The following is a 23,247-nucleotide window of genomic DNA, read 5'->3' as shown; positions in this document are numbered from 1 at the left end:
TGCAGAATAATGTACAAATGTAGTGGTTTGCAGAAATGAACAACACCTATTATTCTAGCAGTTGGGCTGATGATGGTGTTGGTTAAGGTTTAGGAAAGGCTGTCGTTATGCTTAATCTAAAAGGCCAAACATTAATGATGAACCATGATTCTGGAAAACAGCGTGTAAATATTTATCTTATATTGTGTAGATTGTAAAGAGAAAAATTAAATAGAAACAGAAAAGCTGAAGCTCCCCAAACCAGCCTATATCCAAAAATTATATTTTATTTTGAAAAGTAATCCATCTCAACAAAATGTCTTTCTCAAAATCAAATCTCAAAACATTCTAGTATTAATTGTTATTTTCAGCTTACGTACCTCTTTCAAACAAATATTTTTTTGCTTCAAGTTTTCAACAATACTGAAGCAAAAAATATCATCTATTTTCAAGAATGCAACAAGTTCTCCAAAAATGCAATGACAAAATATATTTCTGGTACAAAGATGAGGAATTGTTTTGTATAAAGAGTCTAAGGGTCTCATTAAATATTGATTTGCCAAAATTCATTTGAAAATGTGAGAAGAGTTTGAGAATGATGGTTGATGGGTTGTCAGTTATAAATATGGTGGATAAATTAATAAAATTCATTCTGTCGCGTTTACACAGGTAAACACAGGCATGTTACATGTCCGAATGGCATGCTGGGTAAAGCTCAGTCTCCAAAATGCACAGTTTGCACCTCTAGAGGTAGCAATGTATTATTAATAAATGTCCCTCTCGTTCTCAAGAGTTCAGCAGTGCACTTCCTTGGGTCCTTAGCAATACACCCACCAAGTGTAAGCTGATCGGATGAATGGTTGTTGATGAAATCAAAAGACGGACAGACAGACTTCCATTGACGGACTCCTCTCATTGTGTATACACAACAACGATACCTTTCCGGACTTGTTAATGAGACGAACAAATTTGCCATCCAGGTCAACATCTTCCACAATGACACTTTTGGTTGCTGTCTCCTGGCTGTCCGGGCTCGATGTCTGATGGAGGAGACATAAGCAAAATACACAGTCACCGAGCTCAAGAACCAACAGGAGGTAGGCCAGCGGCGAAAGATCAATTTAGAGGTGGACACAAGAGATTAACACACGAGTTGAGGTGAACAAATAAGGTTCGACTGTCCTGTTAAAATGTAAAAAGAGGAAAACAGTGAACATTAAACAACATTCAGGTTAAGAATTTTTTTGCATATTTGGCAGATGGAAAAAATATATGCTATTTCCACAAGGTGCACTGTCTCAATGTTGCTGCAAATCATTGACATATCGCAGACTGTGATCATCAAAGAAGAATAATCAGCAGTATATTGTAAATCATTCATTCTTTGTGATTTTTAAATCTAAATAATAGTGGTATGAAAAAAACTGGCATTGAAAATGGTTAAAATTCTGAAAATGAATGAATATTTGATATATATGATTAGGACCAATGATGGTTAAAAAATAAACTCAGTGAAAGTAGAAAATCATATTAATGTGTAATATTTTTCACAGCCTGATTTTAACAGTTACAGCAATCCTACACGTTTATTTATAGATTAAAAGCAGTAAAAGCAAGCTGTGATAATCTTAAAATCTCCCAAATGTATAGGACATAATAATTTCATGAACATAACAATGTAAAAAATTGTGAAACGTAAATTAAGGTCGGCTTACCTCGACTGGAGCTTCGCTTATTTTCTCTTCATTAGACTTTGGACTTTTTCCTGTTTCATTGTTTTATCACCAGATGGACCATAAACGTGTGACAGCAGCTTACTTGTCTTATATTACGTACAGAGATATCTCATCATAAAAACGAAATGAAAAGACTCTTTTCTGCAAAAGCTTGAGCTTGTTTATGTTTCTATGCATTTTTGCTCCAATAATGCTTCTTTAGTTCACTTTTATTTGGCTGATTGTAAGTTTGAATAAATAAACTACATATTAAGCACATATAATACATAAAAGTCTACAAATAAGCATGTTTATCTGAGTACAATTTGAATGTTAGAAAGTAAAACTTCAAGAGAACAAGGTTGTTAAGGTTGTTGTTTTTTAAATATTTTTATTTTTAACTTTATGCTCAGCGATATAAAAGAAACAGGAAACTTCACACTGGCCTCATTGGACATTAGTTTATCTTTTTTAAATTATCATCAATTATCAAGCTGAAAAGATATTCAGGCGGATGATAGATGTTTTAGATTTGAGCTCTTGACTTTGGTGCTGCATAGATCAGGTTTAGTAAAGTAAAGTTATGAGATGGAGGGAAAGAATCACCGTCACCTAATTTTCTTAATGTAAAGTTACGTACTCAACATATTGACGTGGTTTAGGTTTTAAAAAACAAAAACCTTGTACCTTAAAATAACGCAAAGTACACAAGGAACACAAACACCTGACTCCCCAGTGAAAGTCCTGTGTCTGTTTGACCCGTCAACCACCTGCGTCTTTACATCAACGATCGCTCTTTATAGAAATTTAATCTCATCAGCGCATTTGTCATGTTTTTAGCAGTTTTCAAGACTTCATGGGTTAAATATGTGAAATCTGCTGCATTCATTGATGATGTCACATTGTCGGTGATACTTTATAGTCATAAAAAGTATCTGTTGTAGTAGATTTGTTTAAGTGAGAGGATTTGTTTGGGTTTTTTGTGTCTCCTCACTCTTCTCTGTGACTGAGGTCCCCTCTGAATGTCTCTGTCTCCGAGTCCTGCTGTTGTCCCTGAACTTTCCCCGAGTTGCTCTGTACCTCGTCTTTTCTTTCCTTGTCTTGGTGCCCGGTAATTCTGTTATGGTGATCTATCGTTCTCTTCAGTAGTTTGTCTGTGTTCATTTGCAGTTCTTGTAGTTCTTTCTTCCTCTCCTCCAGGTTCCAGTTGTTCTCTTTAATAATTTCTTTAAGTTTTGAATATCCCTGAGCTTTGACGGCTGTTTTATCATCCTTCTTCTCCGTTATTTCTCTCTCTATTAAATTAACCCTGTCTTCGTTCTCCTTCACCCGTCTCTCTGCTTTACCCTTTTGCTCAGTAAGTTTCTCTTTCTGCTTCTCCATTTCTGTCTTCAGTTGTCTCAGAGTCTGCGTCATGTCCTCTTTATTCTGCAGCTCGCTCTTCAGTTTCGTGATTTCTGCTATGAGCTGCTCTCTGCTCATTTCCGCTGTGATCAAAGGCTGCTCTGTGGTGACATCAGGACCTGCCGTCTTCTCGCCGTCTCTCGCCTTGTTATTGCTCTTGAGTCGCATCTTGATCCCTGTATAGCAGGGAGTTTCGTAAATCACTGCTATGATATGTGGTCTGACAACATCATAATCGTAAGCTTAAGAGAGAGGAAATGCATTATGAAAACACAATACGTTTTTTGAAATTTTCTTTTTTTGGCTCACCCATTTTGTTTTGTCTCCATTTCCAGACAAAGAAGACAACAGTGAGAGCAAACAGGAGGCCGAACAACACGCTAATGACAGTAGGAGCAGTGCAACTGGAACCAGTCATGAAGAAATCATCTGAAAAAAACAAACACAGAAAAAAAGGTTTGTGACACGTTCTCATCCAAAGTCATCACATGTTGCCGCTGCGTATTATACAGCCGCACAAGGAGACTTTCGGAGCCGGGATCTCACACTGAAATCTCTGTAAAAGTGGCAGCATTTGATGACGTCTAAACGACGACAGACTGGTGTTTCGTGAGCAGGAAGTTGAAATAATAAGAAATAATAGTATAATAATAAGAAATATAATAATAAGAAGAAACGATTTCTGACCCGGGACCTGGATGTGTGTCTCTCTGGTCTGGTTGATGTGGCTCTGTTGGACTCTGCAGGTGAAGCTGTTGCTGTGTCTCTTGTCCACAGTCACTCTGCTGCTGACAGTATAGAGGTCATCAGGACCTCTGACTGTCTCTGTAGGTCCAGCAGAGAGGACGTGTCCCTCACCGTCCAGCCACAACACCTCAGGATCTGGATACCAGCCTGCAGACTCACAGTCTAACATCACTCCCCCGCTGACCGTGTGGATGCCGGCTAAACTGATGTGAGGTGAGGAGACGGCGCCTGTTGATGAGACATTTCGGACAGAAATTATTGGTTGAATCCTCAAATGATGGACAGCAGGGACACTCAACTTGCTTTGCTTCGGGACCGGGGGCCAGTCCCAGCAGCCACATGTGTTATTTTTTAGGACATTTCTAGGATATTAGGGCCTTTTTTAAGTTTGTATGAGGTCTCCAGTTTTTCAGGACATTTATAGGATTTGGGGACCTTTTTGGAAACATCCTACAATTATGGTCCTGTTTCCAGGACTATACAACATTTAGGATGTTTTCTCAGATCCGAGGGTATGTTTCTCAGATTTCAGGATGTTTCTCAGATTTCAGGACATTTTGGAAATTTTAGAACAGTTTTGGTTTGATTGATATTTTTAAGATTTAAGGGTTATAAAACATTTCTAGGATTTTAAGGGCATTACTTGGACTTTAGGACCTTTTAGGATTTCAGGGGTTTTCCAGAATTTCATAATTTCTATTATTTTTAAAAGGTTTATTGGATTTTAGGACATTGGGGGCTTAGCTAGGACCTTTCTTGTAGTTGTCACTTTATTTTCATTATATATTAGAAAATGGTTGAGGGGCCATATCAGGGGCCAGCTTTGGCCCGCAGGCTATAAAGTGAGTATCACTGATGTACATCATCTTTTCTACCTCAGCATCACATTTCTACACTGTATAATTTCTAAAACACTTCCTCCACTAAGGTAGACGCCTTTTCTTGCATGTGGTCAGTTCACTTACCAACAAGAAGCTCAACAAAATATTCTCTGGACAGTTTTGGGATGTAGCATCTGTATATCCCGTTATCGGAGATCCTGACTTTGGACAGGGTCAGTGAAATGTCTCCGATCTTCAGTTTGCTGACGGACAGTGATGCTCTTCCCTTGTAGGCCTTGTTTTGGTCAGAGAGAAGTTCCTTGCCTTCGTGCCACACGTGGACGAACCTGGGGTCCAGGTCAGGTCTCCCCCACTCCATGGTCATCCAAACTGCATCCATGGGAGGCTCCAGGTGACACGGCAGAATGACGTCATCACCAACCATCGCCACGACGGGCCGAGGTGGACGAGTCTCCTGAGACTGACCTGGAAGACAGTAAGTCCACTTTTAATCTATATTTTTCTCTGTATGACTGAATATTTACCACAAACAGGAGCTCATGATGCTGGCTTCTGCCGTGTCTTTGTACCACGTTCACACCAAACACAGTGATTATTAGTGATAATTAATGGGACCTTAGGTGTTTATATGTCACTCAAACATATAGCTTGCATTTATGTGTGTGTGTGTGTGTGTGTGTGTGTAAGTTACCTCCAATAAAGTGTGCTAGAAGAAGAAAGACAGCGATGTGTCGGAGAACACAGACTGTTCTCAGAAGTTCATCCTTAATGTGACCCATCCTGGAATAAGAATCATTATCAAACAAGAATCAGTAGAAAAAAGGTAATTGTGTCATGTTTTTAACATAATTATCAAAGCAGCAGCATCATTTATATCAGTGGAAACTTAACACCAGATTTTCCCATCACAACAAGGACAAGCGGTTATGCACGCAGGAAAAACACATCCATCGGCTTTAAAGTGGACGTTGCTCTGCATGTGATTCACCAGCCAGTTCACTGAAAATCAGTCGGTGTTAGCAGCTTAGTGACTAGTTACCCAAAACGAGAGTCTGCACAGATTTAAAATCATTGTCTAGTGCAGGAAAATCGCCTCATGTAGAGACATAAATCCAGTCTGGATGGTGTTAAATGCAGCAGTCTACCCTCGGGGGTAACAGGGTCACAGTGTGTGAAAGAAGACCTGCTTCTTCTCTACATATAAATACAATAACTTTACTTTATTTTTGAATAGATTCAGCTGAAAGCAGAATAGGAGACATTTTTTTAAGAAATGAAAATACCTGTTGAGTGCGTTTTGCTTCTCCTGGAAACAGCGCGGTCCTCAAAAAAAAAGATCTGCACTTTGAACGGTAGCATGTGCAATAAAAATGAGGCATGTTCTCTTTTATGGGAGCTTTTACGTGCAGGTGTGTATGAAAGATCAGTGGATTCGTTGTTATTCTACTATTTTGATTTGAAAAAAAAAACAAATACTGAGACTGGATGGCTTTAACCCTTTAAAACTTGGACTGACATCTATGTTTTTGTGCAGCAAACTCCTTTAATTAGAGTAGAGTGAACTGCACTGACTGGTTAATATTTGATCTTATGTTAATGTCCGTCCAATAAAAAAGTTTAACCACTTGAGACATTAACACATTAGATTGTTTTTTTTTTTTTTTCAAAAACATGAAGAAATGACCAAAAATGAGCAAGGAATGTAAAAAGTACAAAAAATGGGGGGAAAATTTTAAAGAAAGTTAATCAGTTATTTCAATATATATTACTATTTTTTAATGTGCTTAAATTGTTATAATTCTGTTACCTAATTTCAGATATTAAACTATGATTATCATAATATAGTTTTGGCTGGCTTTTTAATTATTGTTATTTTTTATATATTTTTCTAAATCTCCTAATTTCTTGCTTCCTTTAGATCAACCAAGTTAAAATCATAACAAACTAAAAAAAAAAAAAACAAAGAGCAGAAAATACAGAATTAAAAGAAGTAGACAATTATTGCAAAAAAAAATATTTTATATAGAAAATGTTTCAACAAAGTTTCCTTTAGGACATACATGTTCATCAATTTTCACAAACATTAACATATTTGGAGATGCTTTTTTAAAAGTAAGAAAACGTCAAGTAAGAGGTTTACACTTCTGCACTCAAACAAGTGAACTCCAGCTGCACCATTTGTAATAAGTCATTTTAAAATACAGTTATGTTTCCCTTTTTTCCTTCCTCTGGTAACTCTACCCAAACTCCACTTCTTTCTTTCTCCGTCCTCTGGCGACCTGAATCTCGATGGGCTCCAGCAGCCGCTCGGTGTTCAGCAGCTGTTTGTCGTTCTCTTTCTTTATCTCGTCCAGTTTCCACTGCGCTCGAAGCAAGTTCTCTTTTTCCGTCAGTAACTCCTGAGGTTTGTCAAACTTCACCTCTCGCTGCGTTATTTCGTCCTCCACCGCCTGAAGCTCCTGCTTGTTCGCTGCCCTTTGCGCCTCCACCTCCTCCAGGTGCACTGTGAGTCGACGCCTCTGGTTCTCCAGTTCGGTCTTCACCTCCATCAGCGTGGTGACCACATCCTCCCGGTCCTCGTCTTTCCTCCGTGACTCCTCTTGAAGCTGTGAGTTTTTCTCCTGCAGCTCTGCTGTCTCACCTTTTTTTATAATATGGACAGAAATGTTATTTTACTTCCAACAAAATGTTATAGATTCTTTGATAGTATCAGACATTTTTTGTATTAATTTAACTTAATTTAATTTTTTTACATTTTATAATTTTTTATAAATAATATAATAAAAACACTTGATAATACTAGTAAAAGTAAGATAAAAAAAAATGATACAAATAGAAAGCACTAAAAGCATAATTCTGTGAAAGAAGTGTGACTTACATTTCCATTTGTACCTGACATAAACAGCCAGAAAAAAGCTGACAGCCAGGTCTAACAGGATGCCCGTGGAGCTCATGTAGACGAACATTTTGGAAAACGATGAAACCAAACCAGCTGGAATAACAACAGAAGAACAAATCTTTCACTTTCCAAACAATACTTTTTTTTGTTCCAAAAAAAAGCTTTTACTGTCATTGTGTTGGAGTCAGATTTGACCCATTTCAAGTTTAAATATTTCAGAAATTTTATCCTTGTTTGTGTATCATATCGTATCATATTGATCGTATCGTATCATATCGTACCGCACCGTATCGTATCGCATTGTATCGTATCATGCCGCACCGTACCGTATCATACCGTATCGTATCGTATCGTATCGTATCGTATCGTATCGTATCGTATCGTATCGTATCGTATTGTATCAAATTGTATCGTATCGTACCGCACGGTACCATACCGTGTCGTATTGTAAAGTGAATATGAATACAATACAAATTTACTTTTACTTTTTTAAATGTACATTTATAAAATTTGACAATTAGCTCATTACCATTATTATATATTTTTTTAATTCTTAAATATTAACTTAAAAAAATTATATTTCATGTTCTGGGTGATCATTTAAGACATAAATGTTATAATTTAACCTCTGAAACTGGCAGTAAAACCAAAGACAGTTACCTCCACAGGTGTGTATAAGTAGAAGCATGAACAGAGTTTGGAGAGGCATCGATCCACTGAGGATCGTGGGCTCGAAGGACAGTTCGTCTGTCGGCTTCTCCAGTTTGTTCTCATGTTTCATCAGTGCATGAATCACAGATTTACATTCTGTCTGCTGAGACAGTTTCAGCAGTGAGTCTGATTTAAAATGGTCCATTTTCTCTTCTTTTTGGGAGTGGTCTAAAATCAAACAAAAAGCACGACACAGTATCTTCAGTCAAACTCAGAAAAATCATTAGCAGCCATTAGACATTAACTCAAGACTTCAGTCATGTGATCAGATTTAATATTTAATATTTAATATTACACACACTCATATTGCTCTGCTCACAAAATGTGCTTCTCAAACTCAAACTTCATATTCATAGTCATATTTTTTTATTTTTATTAAGACAAGACTGTGACTTACAGATCAATGTGGATAAACTCAGGAGAAACAGGCCGACACCTCCGGGCAGAGCAAATCTGATCATGATGAAAGACAGAATGTAAACTTTGAGGCCGAATCAGCTGAAATGACAAAAAAAAAAAACAGTTTGCCACTTTAAATCACTTCCAGAACAAAAAAACAAAAATGCTAAAAATCCAGGTATGATAAAACTGAAACCGCTTGCTCCTGCAGACAGCGCTCCTGCTGTTTAAATCTTTTTTCTATTTGGTTTGAAAGTTTAAATCTACAAAAACAACATGAAGGCGACCCAAAATGTTCCTAAATACAACTACTGAGAGCAGTATATTATTGACCCTTGAAAACCTGAAAACATGGGAGAGCAATGAGCAACTCAACAAGAAATGGCCCAAAAACTATTAATAAAATTGATTAAAAGTTACAGGTTAATTACTAGAAAACAAGCAAAAATAAATAAATAAATAAAAAATAAAAACAACAAAACAAAATGACAGAAAATTGTAAGTAAAAAAGATATTTATTTTTCTGTTTTCTAATTTTAAAAAATATGCAAAAAAAAAGTTAAGTAAAATAAATGAATAAATAAACTTTTAGTGTTTAAAAAAAGTCTAAATATATAACAAAGAGGGTTATAGATATAGTTTTCTAGACATTTTTCTCTTATTTTTTAATCGTATGTAATAATTCACCCCAGCTAATTTTCAGATCATTTCCTTATCAGCTTTGGCTGACGTTTTGCAGTTTAATGGATATTTCTTGCTGAGTTGCTCATTATGTTTTCTTCATATTTTTGAAAGAAATCAAATCGATTATCTGCAGTATGAGAGGTTAAAATGAACGTGAAAGACGTCTTAATGTAGCAGAAACGGATCTAGGTGGTAAAGAGTTGAATATTCACCACATTACATAATCAAGTAATATTTTTACAAGAACGTTGTAAAGCTGAATAAAATGAGCACTTTAAAATAGTTTCTTACCTGCTGTAGAGCATTCAAATCTCAGAGTAAGAAACGAGCAGTAAGCTGTTCACGGCGCTGAAATAACTCGAACTTTGATCCCGTTCACCTGCATCAGATAACGTGTGTTGACTTTTCCCGCCTGTCTGCTGCAGCCTTTACATGAATATATATATATATAAACATATATATTATATTCTTTGATTGAATTTTTTCAACAAAAACAAACTGCAGGTCGAGCTCTGCTTTCACTTTTAATCTTCTCACTTTGTCACTTTTCGGCGAGGATTTGCCTCCTTTATTTATTACCTCTGTAAACGTTTTCTTATCGCGTTTATGGTCTCAGTCACGAGATTCAAGTCTGCAACACAATATGACTTTCATTTTTGTAAATTATGGTCCCCAATAGACCAAAAAGCAGGGTATACTAAAAAAAAGTATATTTCCTTTGAACTTTAGTGAAGTTGCAGCAGAATGTGATATGATATAAGTATACCAAAGTTGAGTAATATTACCTCAAATTCATATTTAGGAATAATACTATTTCTGCTCATGGAGAGTGGAACAGCATCAGTCTTCAAAAAAAATAAATGATTTCTTCTCTTAAAATGTGCTTGTTTTGTTTGGATTTGTTTGATTTTATAACTTTATTAAAAGTTTTTATTTTAAATTTTTAGTTAATCAAACAGCGATATATACCACAGAAGAAAAAGAAAACCACAAAATCTTTTGAGATTAGTTTATTTTGATTTTCAAAATATCTACAATAACAGCAAATTCATCCAAATACAAATCCCAAAGCAATTCAACTGTCTTTGAAATCTTAAAAAATACAAATATGAAAATCTTATCCTCACACATATTTTTACATACACTAACTGTAATCTACTTAATTCTATTATATCCATCACAGTTCTGTCATTATTGACCTTTTAGCTGCACGCAGTAATAATAATTATAAATTGCCATTTCACACTGGACCAAAAAATCACCGTAGCTATGTGCTTCTGTTGCTCAAAGGAAATCAGCATAAAAAAACAGGTGTTTTGAAAACGTTTTTAGTTTATTTTGCAAAAGACTGTTTGAGTCTAACAAGCAGAAACTGTGAATTCTGTGTGAAAATTCAAGTGTATTTTTGAAAACACATAATGCATTCAACCCTTTGAAACCTTAGCAAAATGGCTTGATTTCTTTCAAAAACATGGAAAAAAGGCAATGAGCAACAAAAGAAAAAATGACTCAAAAATAATAACAATAAAAATAATTATTATTAAAAATTACCTGAAAATGTGTACAATAAATTACTTTATTTCAAAACCTAAAATAAAAAAAGAAAGAAAATCGGGCAGGCCGTGCTAAAAAAAAATTTGAATAATTCTGAAACCTTTATTCACATATGAAACTATGACAATTAGATTTCTTTTTCCCAAGACATTTTCCCTAGATTTTAGAAAATCATTTTCTAAGTTTACTTGCAATCCTGAGTGAATGGCTTGATTTCTTTCAAAAACATGGGAAAAGGCAATATATACGATAAAGAAATGACCCAAACAATAGAAAAAAACAAATTAAAAGTGCAAAGAGATTATCTGAAAATTTGCGCAATAAATCAGTGAATTTATTTGAAATAAAAATGACCTGGGGGAGGGGCTTGAAAAAATGAAGTAAGCTTTTTAAAAGTAATTTTATAAATCTACTAGTGTCTTGCAATTTCTGGAATATTTTTACCAAGTTGCTTTTTTTCCCATATTTTTGCAAAAACAAAACACCGACTTGCTCAGAGTTCAAAAGTTTAAAAGCAGAAAAGTGATATATAGATGTGAACAGCACCAAGCGAGCGGCGATATTTGAGTTAGGATGAGAGCGTGTCCTCCTGATGCTTAAATGACACCTGCCGGACTCTCACCCTCGTGTCTGTTTTGTTAATCGCTATAACTCTCGACAACTCTTTTGCTGCTTGTTTTAATCATCTGTATCTCGAGTGGCTCCAACAGTTTCTCTATTTTCATTATCTCTTGCTCTTTGTTCCTCTTTGTCTCGTCCAGTTTCCACTGATCCTGCAGCAGGTTTTCCTTTTCTTTCAATAATTCCTCTGGTTTGTCAAACATCTTTTCTCTTTCTGTCATTTCCTCCTCCACTCTCTGAAGCTGCCTCCTGTTCTCCTCTCTCCTTTTCTCCACCTCCGTCACCTCTCCTTTCAGCTGATCTCTCTGTGTCTCCAGTTCTTGCATCTGGTTGAAAATCACTCTTTCAAGTGATGCATTTCTCCTCTTTAAATCAGCGCCTTTTGTGAAGAACAGATGTGAAACACACCAAGACAGTGTCATTAAACAGCAGACATTATTACATTAAACCTAATAAAATACCATTAATATCGTCAAAGGGAACACTGTGTTGGCGTTTTGCAGTGAAAAATCTTTTATTGTAACCATCAACAAGCTCTTACTTACTTTGACATTTATACACGACAACCGCAACAATCAAACCGCCGACCAACAGGCCGGCCGTGCCAAAAATCCCCGCCATGGGAGCACACTCAGACATGAAAATGGTTTGATTCACCTTAGCTGTTATCTCCTCAGCTGAGGACGCAGCACCTGAGGGAGAAAGAGCCGGACTCTCAAACTGAATTTATATATTTTTGGGCTTTTTTTGATAAAATAATTAAAAAATTAAAATAGATTTTTATATAATTCTTAATGATGCAATTACAATAATCTAACCAGTTATTACTGACAATTTTATTTCCAGACTTATTGTATCCATGTGCTTTATAATAATTTGTATAATATTTTATTTTTATTTAATTATATATATATATATATATATATATATATAGTTTATTATTGTTATTAGAATAATTTTATTATTATAACCTTTTTACTTGTTTCTACAGATACTCCAACAAAAAGCGACAATACCAACATAAGCACCGGCGAACCTTTTCTATTGCAGAGTTCAAAGGGTTAAATCAATTTAAAATTGATCAAAACTCTTATTGTACAAAGAGAATTTTTGACTTTGGTGTCTCCTCGTGACATTTTGTTAAAAAGTTATAAAGGAAACATGTAAAACAGATTAAGTTTTACAGAGACAGAAAAATACAATAAAAAATACACTAAATGAAAGTACTCACGTTTGAAAAGCTCGTGCAGCATACTGCCGTCCTGCACAAGAAACAGTTTTCTGTTTCAAAATGTAACAAAATGTTATTTTCTAAAGAGGAAATTTGGGGGAGAAGAAACATAAGAAAAACAAATATCAATCATCAAAATCAGTTTGTCAACCATGAAGTCAAATCTCTATTGTGGTATTTTTTTATGTAATATGTCCTTAAAAATAACAATAAATCAGAGAATATATCCATATAACGCTAAAAACAAAAAACAGCTCACCTGTCGTGTGCGTCAGTAAGTTGTCTCCCTCAGAGTGCGGAGACATCTGCAGGGACAAAGTCCTCCAATAAAATAATTTGTCCTCCCACTCAGGTAATCAGGTACAGGTGTGTCCGCCTGGTCTCCAGTCTGCCGCTGCTCCGTCTCGGCACCTTTACTGTCCTCACAGCATTGATTGAAAGATGTTTTTGCACTTTGTCCGACAATAAATCACAGCGACGGTTAATGTTCAGCTCGGTGAAAGCAGAAAGTGGCACGAGTTTTTTAAAATGACCTCAAATTTATGCTTCAACTTTTGGGTAAAAGTCTTTTTTTTCTGCAATATAATTTTTTTGATTGACTGATAATTCAAGTAATCATAAAGATTAATTTAGTGACTTCAATTTTGAGCAGCATCTTTAAAAGTCTGAAAAAAAACTAAATCTCATAGTTTAAAAACTGCTTGTTTTCTTTGTATTTTCTGGATTTTTGTATGTGTGTGTGTGTGTGTGTGTGTGTGTGTGTGTGTGTGTGTAATACAAAATACAAAAAAAAAGACAAGAGGTCAAATAACTTGTTAGAATAAACATATTTTTGCTATTTCGTGGCTTTTGTTTTTTCTTACAGGAAATGTGTCTCACAGGGAGAAAAAACGGACCTGATTAAGGACAGAGGACGTGTCGGTGATGTAACAGTGACACAGACAGTTTTATCTTTTCATACAGTTATAAAAAAAATAATTTGAACATTATTTTGCATGGTTTAAAGTTGTGGATTGTTCCTCCATTTCTAATACTGCATTTTTGATGATTTATTTATTATTTTCTGTTTTGTTTTCTATTTGTCTGCAGAGCCTTTTTTTTTTTAACCGCATAAAAACGATATTTAACTTTTTAACTGACTTTGACTCCATGTTATTTTTCAGTCAGGTGTTTGACATCACATCTAGATATTTTTCTGTAAAAAAAAAACTAGATTTCTTTCATTTAATAAACAAATAATGAAAAATAAAAAAGAATAAAAATGAAATAAAAAATAAAACAAAATAAATATGGAGCCCTTAAAGTCCTGGAAAGTGACTTAAAAAAAAAAATCTTTTGCACACAGTTAAAAAAAAATTAAAGTCATCTGCGCCTTTTTTTAAAAGTGAAAAAAAAAGCGTTTTCAAATGTCTGAGGACGCTGCTGTTTTTATAATCACTCACTGCGGTCAAATACCAACCCGACGGTGTCGCTATTAATTTCAAAGAACATAACAGCTCTACTTTTACATTAATAACCAGAAATGAAACAAGCACAGAGAGGTTTTCTGGAGTATTTATTGCTTTAAATACAAACGCTCATGTTTGCGGTGGCTGAAGCAGAGACGTCAGCTGATGACCATCACAGCATCCTGGTGCACACAAAGTGCTTCTCTTTATCGCAGTCTGTGTTACGCCAAGCGCCCCACACTGAAAAAAACAAACACACAACACATCAGTTTGACAAATATGTTCTTTCCTGTTCCAGAGTCCTCAAATATTGTAGCTTTATTTCGTAGATCCCGATGCCAAAAGACACATTTTGAAGCTGTTGGATACGCCACCGGTTTGTGTCAGCTGGACAGGAGCTGTTGCATTCGCATGATACTCTGAAGGAATGTGTTAGGTGGAAACGCTGTTGGTCTCAGGAGCACGAAGGTCCCTGTATGGGAGGCTGAGGGGCGTTTCCCTCCTGTCTAAATGTGATGTTTTTTCCTACCAAGCGCTTTTTTTGCCTTTGTTGTTGTTGTGCTTTTGTTGACGTCCCAGCGTTGGTTGCCATGTGCTTTTGTTGACGTCCCAGCGTTGGTTGCCATGTGCTTTTGTTGACGTCCCAGCGTTGGTTGCCATGTGCTTTTGTTGACGTCCCAGCGTTGGTTGCCATGTGCTTTTGTTGACGCCTCAGCGTTGGTTGCCATGTGCTTTTGTTGCTTAAACATAATCACTTGCTTTTTTAGCGTAATCCCACCATGTACTTGTGTTGACATCCTGGTGTCATGGAAAGTCAACAGCAGACGCAGCCGGATGCTTTTGGCGTAATATGTAGACTGACGAAGCAGCAACATGTGATGACTTGGTTTGAAAGCGAGTTGGACATGAAGTCAAAGCACAGGAAGTCCTGTGGCCGTAGCAGCTACTAACAGGTCACAACACACTCGGACACGTTAGTTGCCACAACAAGAGGCGCTGCAGACTTCTTTTGCTTACCCTTGTAGTTGGATTCAACGCAGTGTCTCGATCGTGAACTTCTCTGCTCGGGGTACCAGTTAGCGTAGTCCATAGGAGTCCCATCGACATTATGGAACCGACCCTGAAAAGACAAAATTCACGAGCACCTTATGACCATACTGCAGCATGGAGGAAGATTAATCAAAATCAGGGATGCACGATATTGGATTTTATTGCCGATATCCCGACGTATAACAGCTCATTTGTCTGATAACCAATACTGATATATTGATCATCAGATCTCTGCTGCAGTGGAATCAACATCATATTATACAGTTATTGTGTTGGCCTGCCAGCAGATGGAGACATAAATGCTTTTCAATGTATTTAATATTTATTTAATGAAAAAGGAAACTACTTCAATTCAAGGTTGATGTTTTGTTCATGATAACTTTGTCAATTAAAAAAATAAATTATAAATAAAAAATATATAGAGAACAGCAGAAATCAGCAGGTTGGTTCAAAGCCAATGGCGATATTATCACTGACCGCTACATTGAGATGCATTCACGAGCTATTTAACCCTGCAAACACCAGCCCCTCCATGCGCCGCTTTCTTACCCCTCTGTAGTTTTGTCTGGTTCCGATCCAAATTTTGGAGTCCGAAAACTTTCTGCGCCAAACAAGACAAGACACTCGCTGCATCTGAACCGAGTTGTGAAGCGACAGCAGGGTGCCTCCGAATCTCCTGCAGTACTCCTGAATATGAAAAAAAAGTTGAGTCTTCACCAGTTTTTCATCACGACTGAGGAAACGTCAACTGTCTGAATTTTGGTGTCACCTTGGCGCCGTCAAAGTCTCTTTTAGCCCAAAAGATTCTCATACAGCGATCCTCGTCGAGACGTTCCCATCCTCGGATGCAATGTCTCTTTGGAAAGCGCTCACACACGTCCTCCATGGTGATGGCAGCTGTATTAAACAAGGAATTTAATACCGAAATATGTTTAATTTTGGTTCCTGTTCTCATCTTAGAAACATATGTGACTGCGTTGATCTTACTTGTGTCGTGGAGCAGGACCGCCAGCAGCAGCACGGCGGTGACCACAGCTGGCTTCATGACTCGCTCACCAGGTCTCTCAGGACGACTCAGCAGGAATCTGCAACAGCAGCCCCAAACATGTTTTTAGGATTTAGGACATTTCTAGGACTTTAGGACGTTTGTAGGATTTCAGGATGTTTGTAGGACTTAGGATTCTTGTAGGATTTAGGATGTTTCTTGGATTTTAACACATTTCAAGGATCTTAAGGCATTTCTAGGATCTTTGGACATTCCCCGGGTTGAAGGACATTTCTAATTGTTTTGGTCATTCTAGAATTTAAAGCATTTTTAGGATTTTAGGGTGTTGCTAGAGTCTTAGGACATTTCTAGGATTTGAAGACATTTCTAGGATTTCAGGACATTTCTAAGAATTTATAACATTGCTCTGATTTTAGGGATATTTTATTAGTGTTTAAGGATGCTTCTTGGATTTTAGGACGTTTCTTGGATTTTTAGACATTTGTCATTTTAGGCCTTTTTAGGACAGTGATTTAGTAAATGGATTGAGGGTCACCCACCACCCTGTTAGGCACCGGATTTTGCTTGTAAGCTTTAAGTTTACTGGTCTAAGGTGGTCAAACTAACAAAGTCTCTATGTCAAGCTGGCATGAAATGCTTGGAAAATGTTAGATTTTGGTTGCAGCACAACTTAAAATCAACAAACTATTAACGTCATCTGTCCTCCATATTCCTGACGTCACAACCTAAATTCAACCAAAGTCCACTTTCTGCCACTGTTACTGACCATCCAAAGGATCATTTTGCTGAACACGATATTCTTTTTTGTGTTTTATTGGAGGTAAATCAGCTTACTTATGGAAATCTCTAAATTGGTCTGATCTGGTTTTCTAAACCCCCGTCCGGTCTGGTCCTGATGTCCTGACACTAACAGTCAGAGAAAAACAAACTCACCACAGATGTGACCTCCGTCGTTCCTCCTCCGTCTGAATGTCGGACGCTCGGTCTTCGCTCTTTTTAAACCTTTTGGTTGAGCCCCGAGGACACGCAGCATGTCCTTAAAATGTTTACTTTAACGCTTTTGTCCATCAGAGCAAACATAATTAAATGGATGACGTTTAGTAAACAGCCAAGAGCACAAAAAAAACTGGTTGTTTTACCCGCCAGTGTCTCCACGATTGTTGTTGCAGCCTGAAATGTCTGATTTCCGCAGCTTTTTTTACACAGTTGCAGTTCATGTTGTGATGTGAAAAGGTGTTTTTACGCAAATTAATTGTGCCGGCAAGTGACAACTGCAAAAATAGTTTGCAATAATTCGAGAGATAAGATCCCAATGCCCACATCCACCTTTTGCAGCTGAATGATCCGCCTCCAGACAGTCATTATGTCTACATTTTGTGCCAAAGATAACTTCACCCACAGACCTTGCTGCATTCACTGTCAGCAGGGAGCAGCAGACACTACGGCCTTTTAAAAAACCGAACCCTACATTTGTAGTCACCTTCACAGCTGAATAAAGGTTCCCTCTTCAGGGTAGAAACACAGCAGCAACTTAAGGACAAACTGTCCTCTCTGCGGCTGAAAAAGGAGCCGTCTTCATATTTCGTACAACCTGTTCTTACTCCTTCAAATATGTCAGCTCCGTCAGAGCCTTTGGCGCTTGTACGCCATCTTTTGGATTCGGATCGTTTGCATTAAGATCTTTTGGATTCGGATCTTTTGGATTCGGATCTTTTGGATTCGGATCTTTTGGATTCGGATCTTTTGGATCCATCCAGTCGCGTATGCATGAAATGAAAAGGACGGCGTCAGGTGATAACAAGCCCGAGGGCACTCGTGACTCTGCTGCCGAGTTCTTACCGTTGCGGCGTTCTTGTTGGTTGCCATTTACTTAAGTTGTGTAAACGTAACGGTGTGCTGCGTCATCACACCACGTGCATTTGTTGACATCACCTAAACGGCATCCGGGAGCGTAAACAGGTGACGTACAAGGATACCTAAAACGTCATAAGTAGACGTGGAAGGTCCACAGGATACGCTGCAGACAGTGTCAGGTGGAAACGTTACCGACAACATAATAAAAAAAACGAGGCCTTCATCTTTATTGGTACGAAATATTTATTGACGACACGCCGCGTTGCCATCAACTGTTTACTTCAAAAAACAAACACATGATGAAAAGAAAGTCTGACCTTAAGCTCGTAGAATAAGAGAGAACATTGATATAAACATATTCACACTGCATATTACCTCTATAATAATTATTTTTAGTTCATTTCCGTCTTTTCCTGTTGCCCACCGTTGCCTGTGCCGTTCCAGTGCTTTGTTCAGCCACAGAGACAAACTGAGATGTGGTTAAATAGATGCAGTCAGCCTGGAAACTGTTCAGCAAACATTATAAATCCTCATTTCACAAGAGAGGAGACGTTTCAGAGCTCGAAGCACCTCAGCGGTGACGAGAACCAACAAACAGTGTTTACCTTGACAACACTGGGGGGGGGGGGGTTATTTCAATGGACTCCTGACACATATAAGACATCTGAACATTTTGGTGCAGCCATTAACCCCCCTGTTATGTTGCAGATCAGTTTGAGCCATTTTTAAATTTGAAAAAATCTGTAAAAATATTTTAAAGCATTTTTTTCAGTATGAAACTTCATTAGTATCGTCAACTACTATCCAGTCATGTTGACCCGGCAATGTAACTGGGATCAGAAATATCTAATTAAGACCATTTGTTTGTTTTGGGGGAGGGGGTTAAACACATAGGCTTATTTTAATGAATGTGTTATTGTTAATGTGTTAATGTGTTATTTTAGTGAATAACACCTTTGCACTTTATATTGATTGAATAATTGTGTTAGGAATGAGGTACAAACAATGTTTACTTGGATGTTTTTGGTTTGTGACAACTTTTTGATGATTAAACATGATCACGCAGGAATATTCTCGCCATAATGACAAATTAACACAACAGGAGGGTTAAAAATGATCTCGATTTTTAATATTTCATTTAGCGTAAACATCAAGAACCACTTATAGGGAAAACTGTTATAAAGTCTGTCAAACTTAATGAATTAAAAGTGGTTTTTAGGATGATCTTGGCTCACAAGGAGAGATATGAGTTTGGTGAATCATCAAAAAAAAAAAAAAAAGAGACTGAGGCCAATAATCTTTTTATAAATTCGGACAGCAGAGGGCCCCGTTGGGAGGCATTCAACTGTTTCAGAATATTGACAAGATGCCCTTTATTCTTTATTCTTTATTTGACTGTAGCCCTCATAAATCATTTAAAGAGATAATCGATTGCAAAGACTGAAATTTTTATTAACTGAAGCGATGGAGCAATGCTGTTGTATCAAACTGTCTCATCATCAAACAGAAAACACTAATCACTAATTAGTCAAACACAATATAAAGCAATTTCATCATCAATAAAGAGGTTTTCTTGTTGTTTTTTCACTAAAAAACACAATCAAATGCCTTCATGTAGTTTTGACTGTCAGACAGATGTGCGTCACATCTACAGTGTAGATCATACAGTACAACAGAGGTGTAGATTTGGGGTGGAGGAAGGCTCTAAGTATTGCAACAAAGTAGCAGTTGTTTGCATTTTCCAGTTTGACAATTATGAACATTTACACCACAAACTGATGCAGAAAAGGCAAAAATTTGTGCAAAAAAAATTTAAATTGTGTTAAATGCTCAAATGTTTCTGAGGAATGAGCCCTTTAACCCCCAATGTCACAAGTGTTCTCTTCAATGTTGAAACAAAACCTACAGCCACTCACATGGATTAACACACCGATGGAAACGCCATCTGCAGCAATCCAGGGTTTGGTTGGAAGAGCTGGAAATCAAAACCGCCAACCTTTCGATTAGCGGCCACCCCAATTAGACTGTGTAAACAAAGTGGACGTAGCCATCGTGACGACGAGTTCGTATCACCAGAAGTAAAACAGTGTCAAACAGTGTTATGTCGCGGAGCAAAATGTTAAAGTCTCTTTAGCTTGTATCAACCACAGACCTTATTTCAGGCTTCCAAAAAAACCCAAAAAAACAAAGAAAACATTGACTTAAAGACAAGGGAAAATGTGAACTTATTTCTAGGTTTTAGGACTCATTCTTGCAGTAATCTATAAGGAAAATGTTTACTGAGGTAATAGATCAAGTGAGAAATATGGTCATTTTCTTATATTTTCCACAGTCTGACCTCTTTTTTCAGAGTCGCCCCCTGATGGTCATTAGCAAGAATGCAGTTAAAGGCACTTTTTTTTGGCGTCACATTTCAGACTTGGAGGTTGCAGCCACCAGACGGCTCACATGAACATGAGTGCCATGCGGGATACAATAATCTGAAATGAATAAACAAAAAACAGTAATTATGTAGAAATATAACTAAGCCTTATGAAATTCAAATTTCTTTTGATGCACACTTAAATGTTTTTGGTTGTCTATGTTCGTCATTTTGTTGCACAACACCAAGCAAACTGAAGTATGTTATATTTATGCAACAAATTTGTGCAGCAAAGTGTTTTGCACACTTCATCATATTTTTTCTTACCAGCAGGAAGGCTGACCCCCTGTTGAAATAATATGAGCCGTCTTCAGAAACTTCCACTGGGGAGCTTGTCATTGAAAAGTCCATCGGGTTAGGTCCAGACCGATGGAAGGACAGGAGCACAGCGTCGGCAGGATTCCTGTGTTTTGGCAAAAGGTCGTCAGCCTCTGTTGGATAAAAGGGAGCAACGACCTGAGACCGACCTGTGAGAGAAACACAGTTCCTCAATGTGAAAAGTCTTTTTTGTTATTTGACATCAGCTACAAACCCCAGTGCTCTACGTGTTGAGTGGTATCCACTTTTTCCACTTTTTCCACTTTGTGCAACTCTATACTTTAACTTCACCACATCTCAGTGGTGAATATTGTACTTTTTACTGCTCTACATTTGTCTGACAGCTTTATTTACATTTCGGGTGACAGTTTTTCATCTTCTCCCCATCCAGGGAAAAGCATGCGTCCGCTCATCTGTTGATGTTGAATGTTTGCAGGTGACTCACATGACTGGGTCATTATGTGTTTGAACGTGTATATATTTTAAAGATGATCATAACTGGACTAAGCCTCACAAACGAGTTAATCATGTCTATGTGATCACACTTTATATTAGTTCGGTTAATACTTTTATTAATGTTTTGCTTAAAAAAGTGCAGAAAAAATTGCACATCAATATACAAAATACACATCTCACTCCTAAAGACAAACAGAGAAAAGCAAGACAAAATAAAGATTAAATAAATGAATAAAATAATTTCATAAATACATGGAAAACAATAATTATTGCTAATAATAATAAATTATAAATATAATAAAAATAAATACTTAATTGAGAATGCTTTATACACACACACACACACACAGACTCATATTTCTATTTATATATATATATATATATAAAATCATTATTTTTTATTTTTATTTTTAAAATGCTCCATAAATCTGGCTATTAATAATATATAAACAAAAAAACTTATAGATAGGAATAAAACCAGCTAAGTTTGAGGGTAAAAACTCATTTTGAGAAAATACTTTATAAATAGCCCATGTAGTGTGAAATTTCATACATTTTATAACAAAAATAAGGTTCTTCGGGGAAATAGTAAAAAAAAAAAAAAATTTGTTAAATATGCAAATAAATCAATATCCAACTCAAAATGTACTTTATGCATGACTTTCCTGAAAAAAAATCTGAAGTTAAGTTAATCTTAATGTGTATTCGAGACATTTTCCTTTTTTTTCTAGTGTAAATAAAGAAATTTACCAAAGCAAAATAGCCCAAAATCTCATGACTGACCAGTGAAGGAAAAACCGGAAGCATACAGTCTCAATTTTAGCCAAATAAGGCTCCGAATAAGTTCAGTCTGGCTTCGTTCATTCACGATTCTCCGTCTATTTCCCGCCTTTTGCCTGAACCAATCAAATGTTGCCACAATCTCTGTCCGCCATTATTTGACGCCACATGAGCCCAAAACGTCTACAGCAGGAAGAAGACAACATTCATCCCAAAAAATCCGATAAAAATACTTCTTCCACTGCCGGTAATACTTGCAAAATATCTGCGGTCAGATGTGTTACTTACTTCTCTTTTCTTCTTAAAAGCTGAATATTTGGAGAAGTATTCTCTTCTATGTGAGCTGGACGCGTACTTTTGAAGATGTGGAAAACGACCACGAGACAAAACGTGTGATAAGATAAAAAACATCGAATTAAATAAAAGTCGTGTTTTAAAAAGCTGATAAAACAATGTGAATTACGCTTCAGAGCTGTGAAAGAAAGCATCAAAGCAAAAAAGTTGAAGAAATGAAGCAAATATCTTCATTTCCTCACCAACACATACAAATTTTTCGGGGTATTGGCTGATGAGTAAAGAAATACAAATAAAATAAAATTTGACAAGATAGAAAAAATTAGATAAAATAAAATAAAAATTAAAAAATAAATAAAAATAAAAAATAAATGAAAATAAGGGAATAGAAACAACAGAAAATTGTAAAAACTGTGGACATTACCTGCAGGAGAGAGTATTAAAAGAAGGAACATCACAGTCAGATAAAAAAGCAAAGCTCTGAACGTCCAGTAAACCATCCTGACGATCTGAAAATTTGAAAAAAATTAAATCAAAAATATATCTTTGAATTTTAAATTGAATAATTAGTGAGTTGATAAAATAACCTCCAGCCAGTCGACTGACTCTGGGGAGTGTTATGAGCGTCGCGCGCTGAGGGAAAGGCTGTGGGCTCCTTGATTGTGTCTCTCACTCACTAAACTTCCTGTTGACCTCATCAGAAGTTTCTCACGGTTGTTTCCACCCGCGTGAAGCCAGACGTTTGGTTTCAGCAGCAGAAAACTACAGTTGTGATGCAAACACAGTGATACTTTCAACCCCCAGGTTCTCGTTCCTCATCACACTATTTATAT

The 23,247-nt window shown here is 36.7% G+C and overlaps 4 protein-coding genes across 8 annotated transcripts; all 4 read right to left on the bottom strand.

Annotated features, from left to right (window-relative positions):
• Window positions 1-248: 248 nt before the first annotated feature.
• Window positions 249-6,090, bottom strand: LOC148185773 (butyrophilin subfamily 3 member A2-like). The gene is made up of 6 exons (XM_088073442.1): window positions 5,971-6,090; window positions 5,379-5,467; window positions 4,811-5,152; window positions 3,786-4,073; window positions 3,408-3,527; window positions 249-3,274 (listed from the first exon to the last, which is right to left on the bottom strand). The coding sequence occupies exons 2-6, from the start codon at window positions 5,464-5,466 to the stop codon at window positions 2,685-2,687; spliced, it is 1,428 nt and encodes a 475-aa protein (XP_087929568.1). The 5' UTR covers window position 5,467; window positions 5,971-6,090; the 3' UTR covers window positions 249-2,684.
• Window positions 6,091-6,685: 595 nt separating this feature from the next.
• LOC148185772 (uncharacterized) lies at window positions 6,686-9,892 on the bottom strand. 2 transcript variants are annotated; one of them, XM_088073527.1, is made up of 5 exons: window positions 9,672-9,892; window positions 8,695-8,750; window positions 8,247-8,465; window positions 7,566-7,679; window positions 6,686-7,328 (listed from the first exon to the last, which is right to left on the bottom strand). In XM_088073527.1, the coding sequence occupies exons 1-5, from the start codon at window positions 9,683-9,685 to the stop codon at window positions 6,925-6,927; spliced, it is 807 nt and encodes a 268-aa protein (XP_087929653.1). In that variant the 5' UTR covers window positions 9,686-9,892; the 3' UTR covers window positions 6,686-6,924. The 2 variants fall into 2 exon arrangements, with proteins under 2 accessions (XP_087929653.1, XP_087929654.1); XM_088073528.1 differs by having other exon boundaries at window positions 8,695-8,795; window positions 9,672-9,891.
• A 485-nt stretch (window positions 9,893-10,377) lies between these two features.
• LOC148185771 (uncharacterized) lies at window positions 10,378-13,201 on the bottom strand. 4 transcript variants are annotated; one of them, XM_088073559.1, is made up of 4 exons: window positions 13,046-13,188; window positions 12,787-12,866; window positions 12,101-12,247; window positions 10,378-11,934 (listed from the first exon to the last, which is right to left on the bottom strand). In XM_088073559.1, the coding sequence occupies exons 2-4, from the start codon at window positions 12,806-12,808 to the stop codon at window positions 11,573-11,575; spliced, it is 531 nt and encodes a 176-aa protein (XP_087929685.1). In that variant the 5' UTR covers window positions 12,809-12,866; window positions 13,046-13,188; the 3' UTR covers window positions 10,378-11,572. The 4 variants fall into 4 exon arrangements, with proteins under 4 accessions (XP_087929685.1, XP_087929686.1, XP_087929687.1 ...); XM_088073560.1 differs by having other exon boundaries at window positions 12,787-12,836; window positions 13,046-13,183; XM_088073561.1 differs by having other exon boundaries at window positions 12,787-12,817; window positions 13,046-13,160.
• Window positions 13,202-14,320: 1,119 nt separating this feature from the next.
• LOC121962491 (C-type isolectin Sp-CL4-like) lies at window positions 14,321-16,443 on the bottom strand. The gene is made up of 5 exons (XM_042512749.2): window positions 16,272-16,443; window positions 16,054-16,181; window positions 15,834-15,971; window positions 15,252-15,354; window positions 14,321-14,474 (listed from the first exon to the last, which is right to left on the bottom strand). Exons 1-5 carry the CDS (start codon window positions 16,327-16,329, stop codon window positions 14,407-14,409), a joined length of 495 nt encoding a protein of 164 aa, XP_042368683.2. The 5' UTR covers window positions 16,330-16,443; the 3' UTR covers window positions 14,321-14,406.
• Window positions 16,444-23,247: the final 6,804 nt, after the last annotated feature.

This window comes from Plectropomus leopardus, chromosome 23, assembly GCF_026936395.1.
Source record: "Plectropomus leopardus strain MGB_pleo_1.0 chromosome 23, ASM2693639v1, whole genome shotgun sequence".
NCBI lineage: Eukaryota > Metazoa > Chordata > Actinopteri > Perciformes > Serranidae > Plectropomus > Plectropomus leopardus.
This window is presented reverse-complemented; position numbering and strand designations above follow the sequence as displayed.

Coding starts and splice junctions, on each gene's coding strand:
- LOC148185773 (XM_088073442.1), bottom strand. CDS start 5,466: ATGGGTCACATTAAGGATGAACTTCTGAGAACAGTCTGTGTTCTCCGA. Junction 4,074..4,810: donor TTTTGTTGAGCTTCTTGTTG/GTAAGTGAACTG, acceptor TCTCATCAACAG/GCGCCGTCTCCTCACCTCAC. Junction 3,275..3,407: donor ATGGAGACAAAACAAAATGG/GTGAGCCAAAAA, acceptor CCTGCTATACAG/GGATCAAGATGCGACTCAAG.
- LOC148185772 (XM_088073527.1), bottom strand. Junction 8,466..8,694: donor GAGTTTATCCACATTGATCT/GTAAGTCACAGT, acceptor GTTTGATTTTAG/ACCACTCCCAAAAAGAAGAG. Junction 7,329..7,565: donor TGTCAGGTACAAATGGAAAT/GTAAGTCACACT, acceptor TTATAAAAAAAG/GTGAGACAGCAGAGCTGCAG.
- LOC148185771 (XM_088073558.1), bottom strand. CDS start 13,091: ATGTCTCCGCACTCTGAGGGAGACAACTTACTGACGCACACGACAG. Junction 12,248..13,045: donor CTTACTGACGCACACGACAG/GTGAGCTGTTTT, acceptor TTTCTCCCTCAG/GTGCTGCGTCCTCAGCTGAG. Junction 11,935..12,100: donor TGTCGTGTATAAATGTCAAA/GTAAGTAAGAGC, acceptor TCTTCACAAAAG/GCGCTGATTTAAAGAGGAGA.
- LOC121962491 (XM_042512749.2), bottom strand. CDS start 16,329: ATGAAGCCAGCTGTGGTCACCGCCGTGCTGCTGCTGGCGGTCCTGCTC. Junction 16,182..16,271: donor GGTCCTGCTCCACGACACAA/GTAAGATCAACG, acceptor TGTTTAATACAG/CTGCCATCACCATGGAGGAC. Junction 15,972..16,053: donor GAGACTTTGACGGCGCCAAG/GTGACACCAAAA, acceptor TTTCATATTCAG/GAGTACTGCAGGAGATTCGG.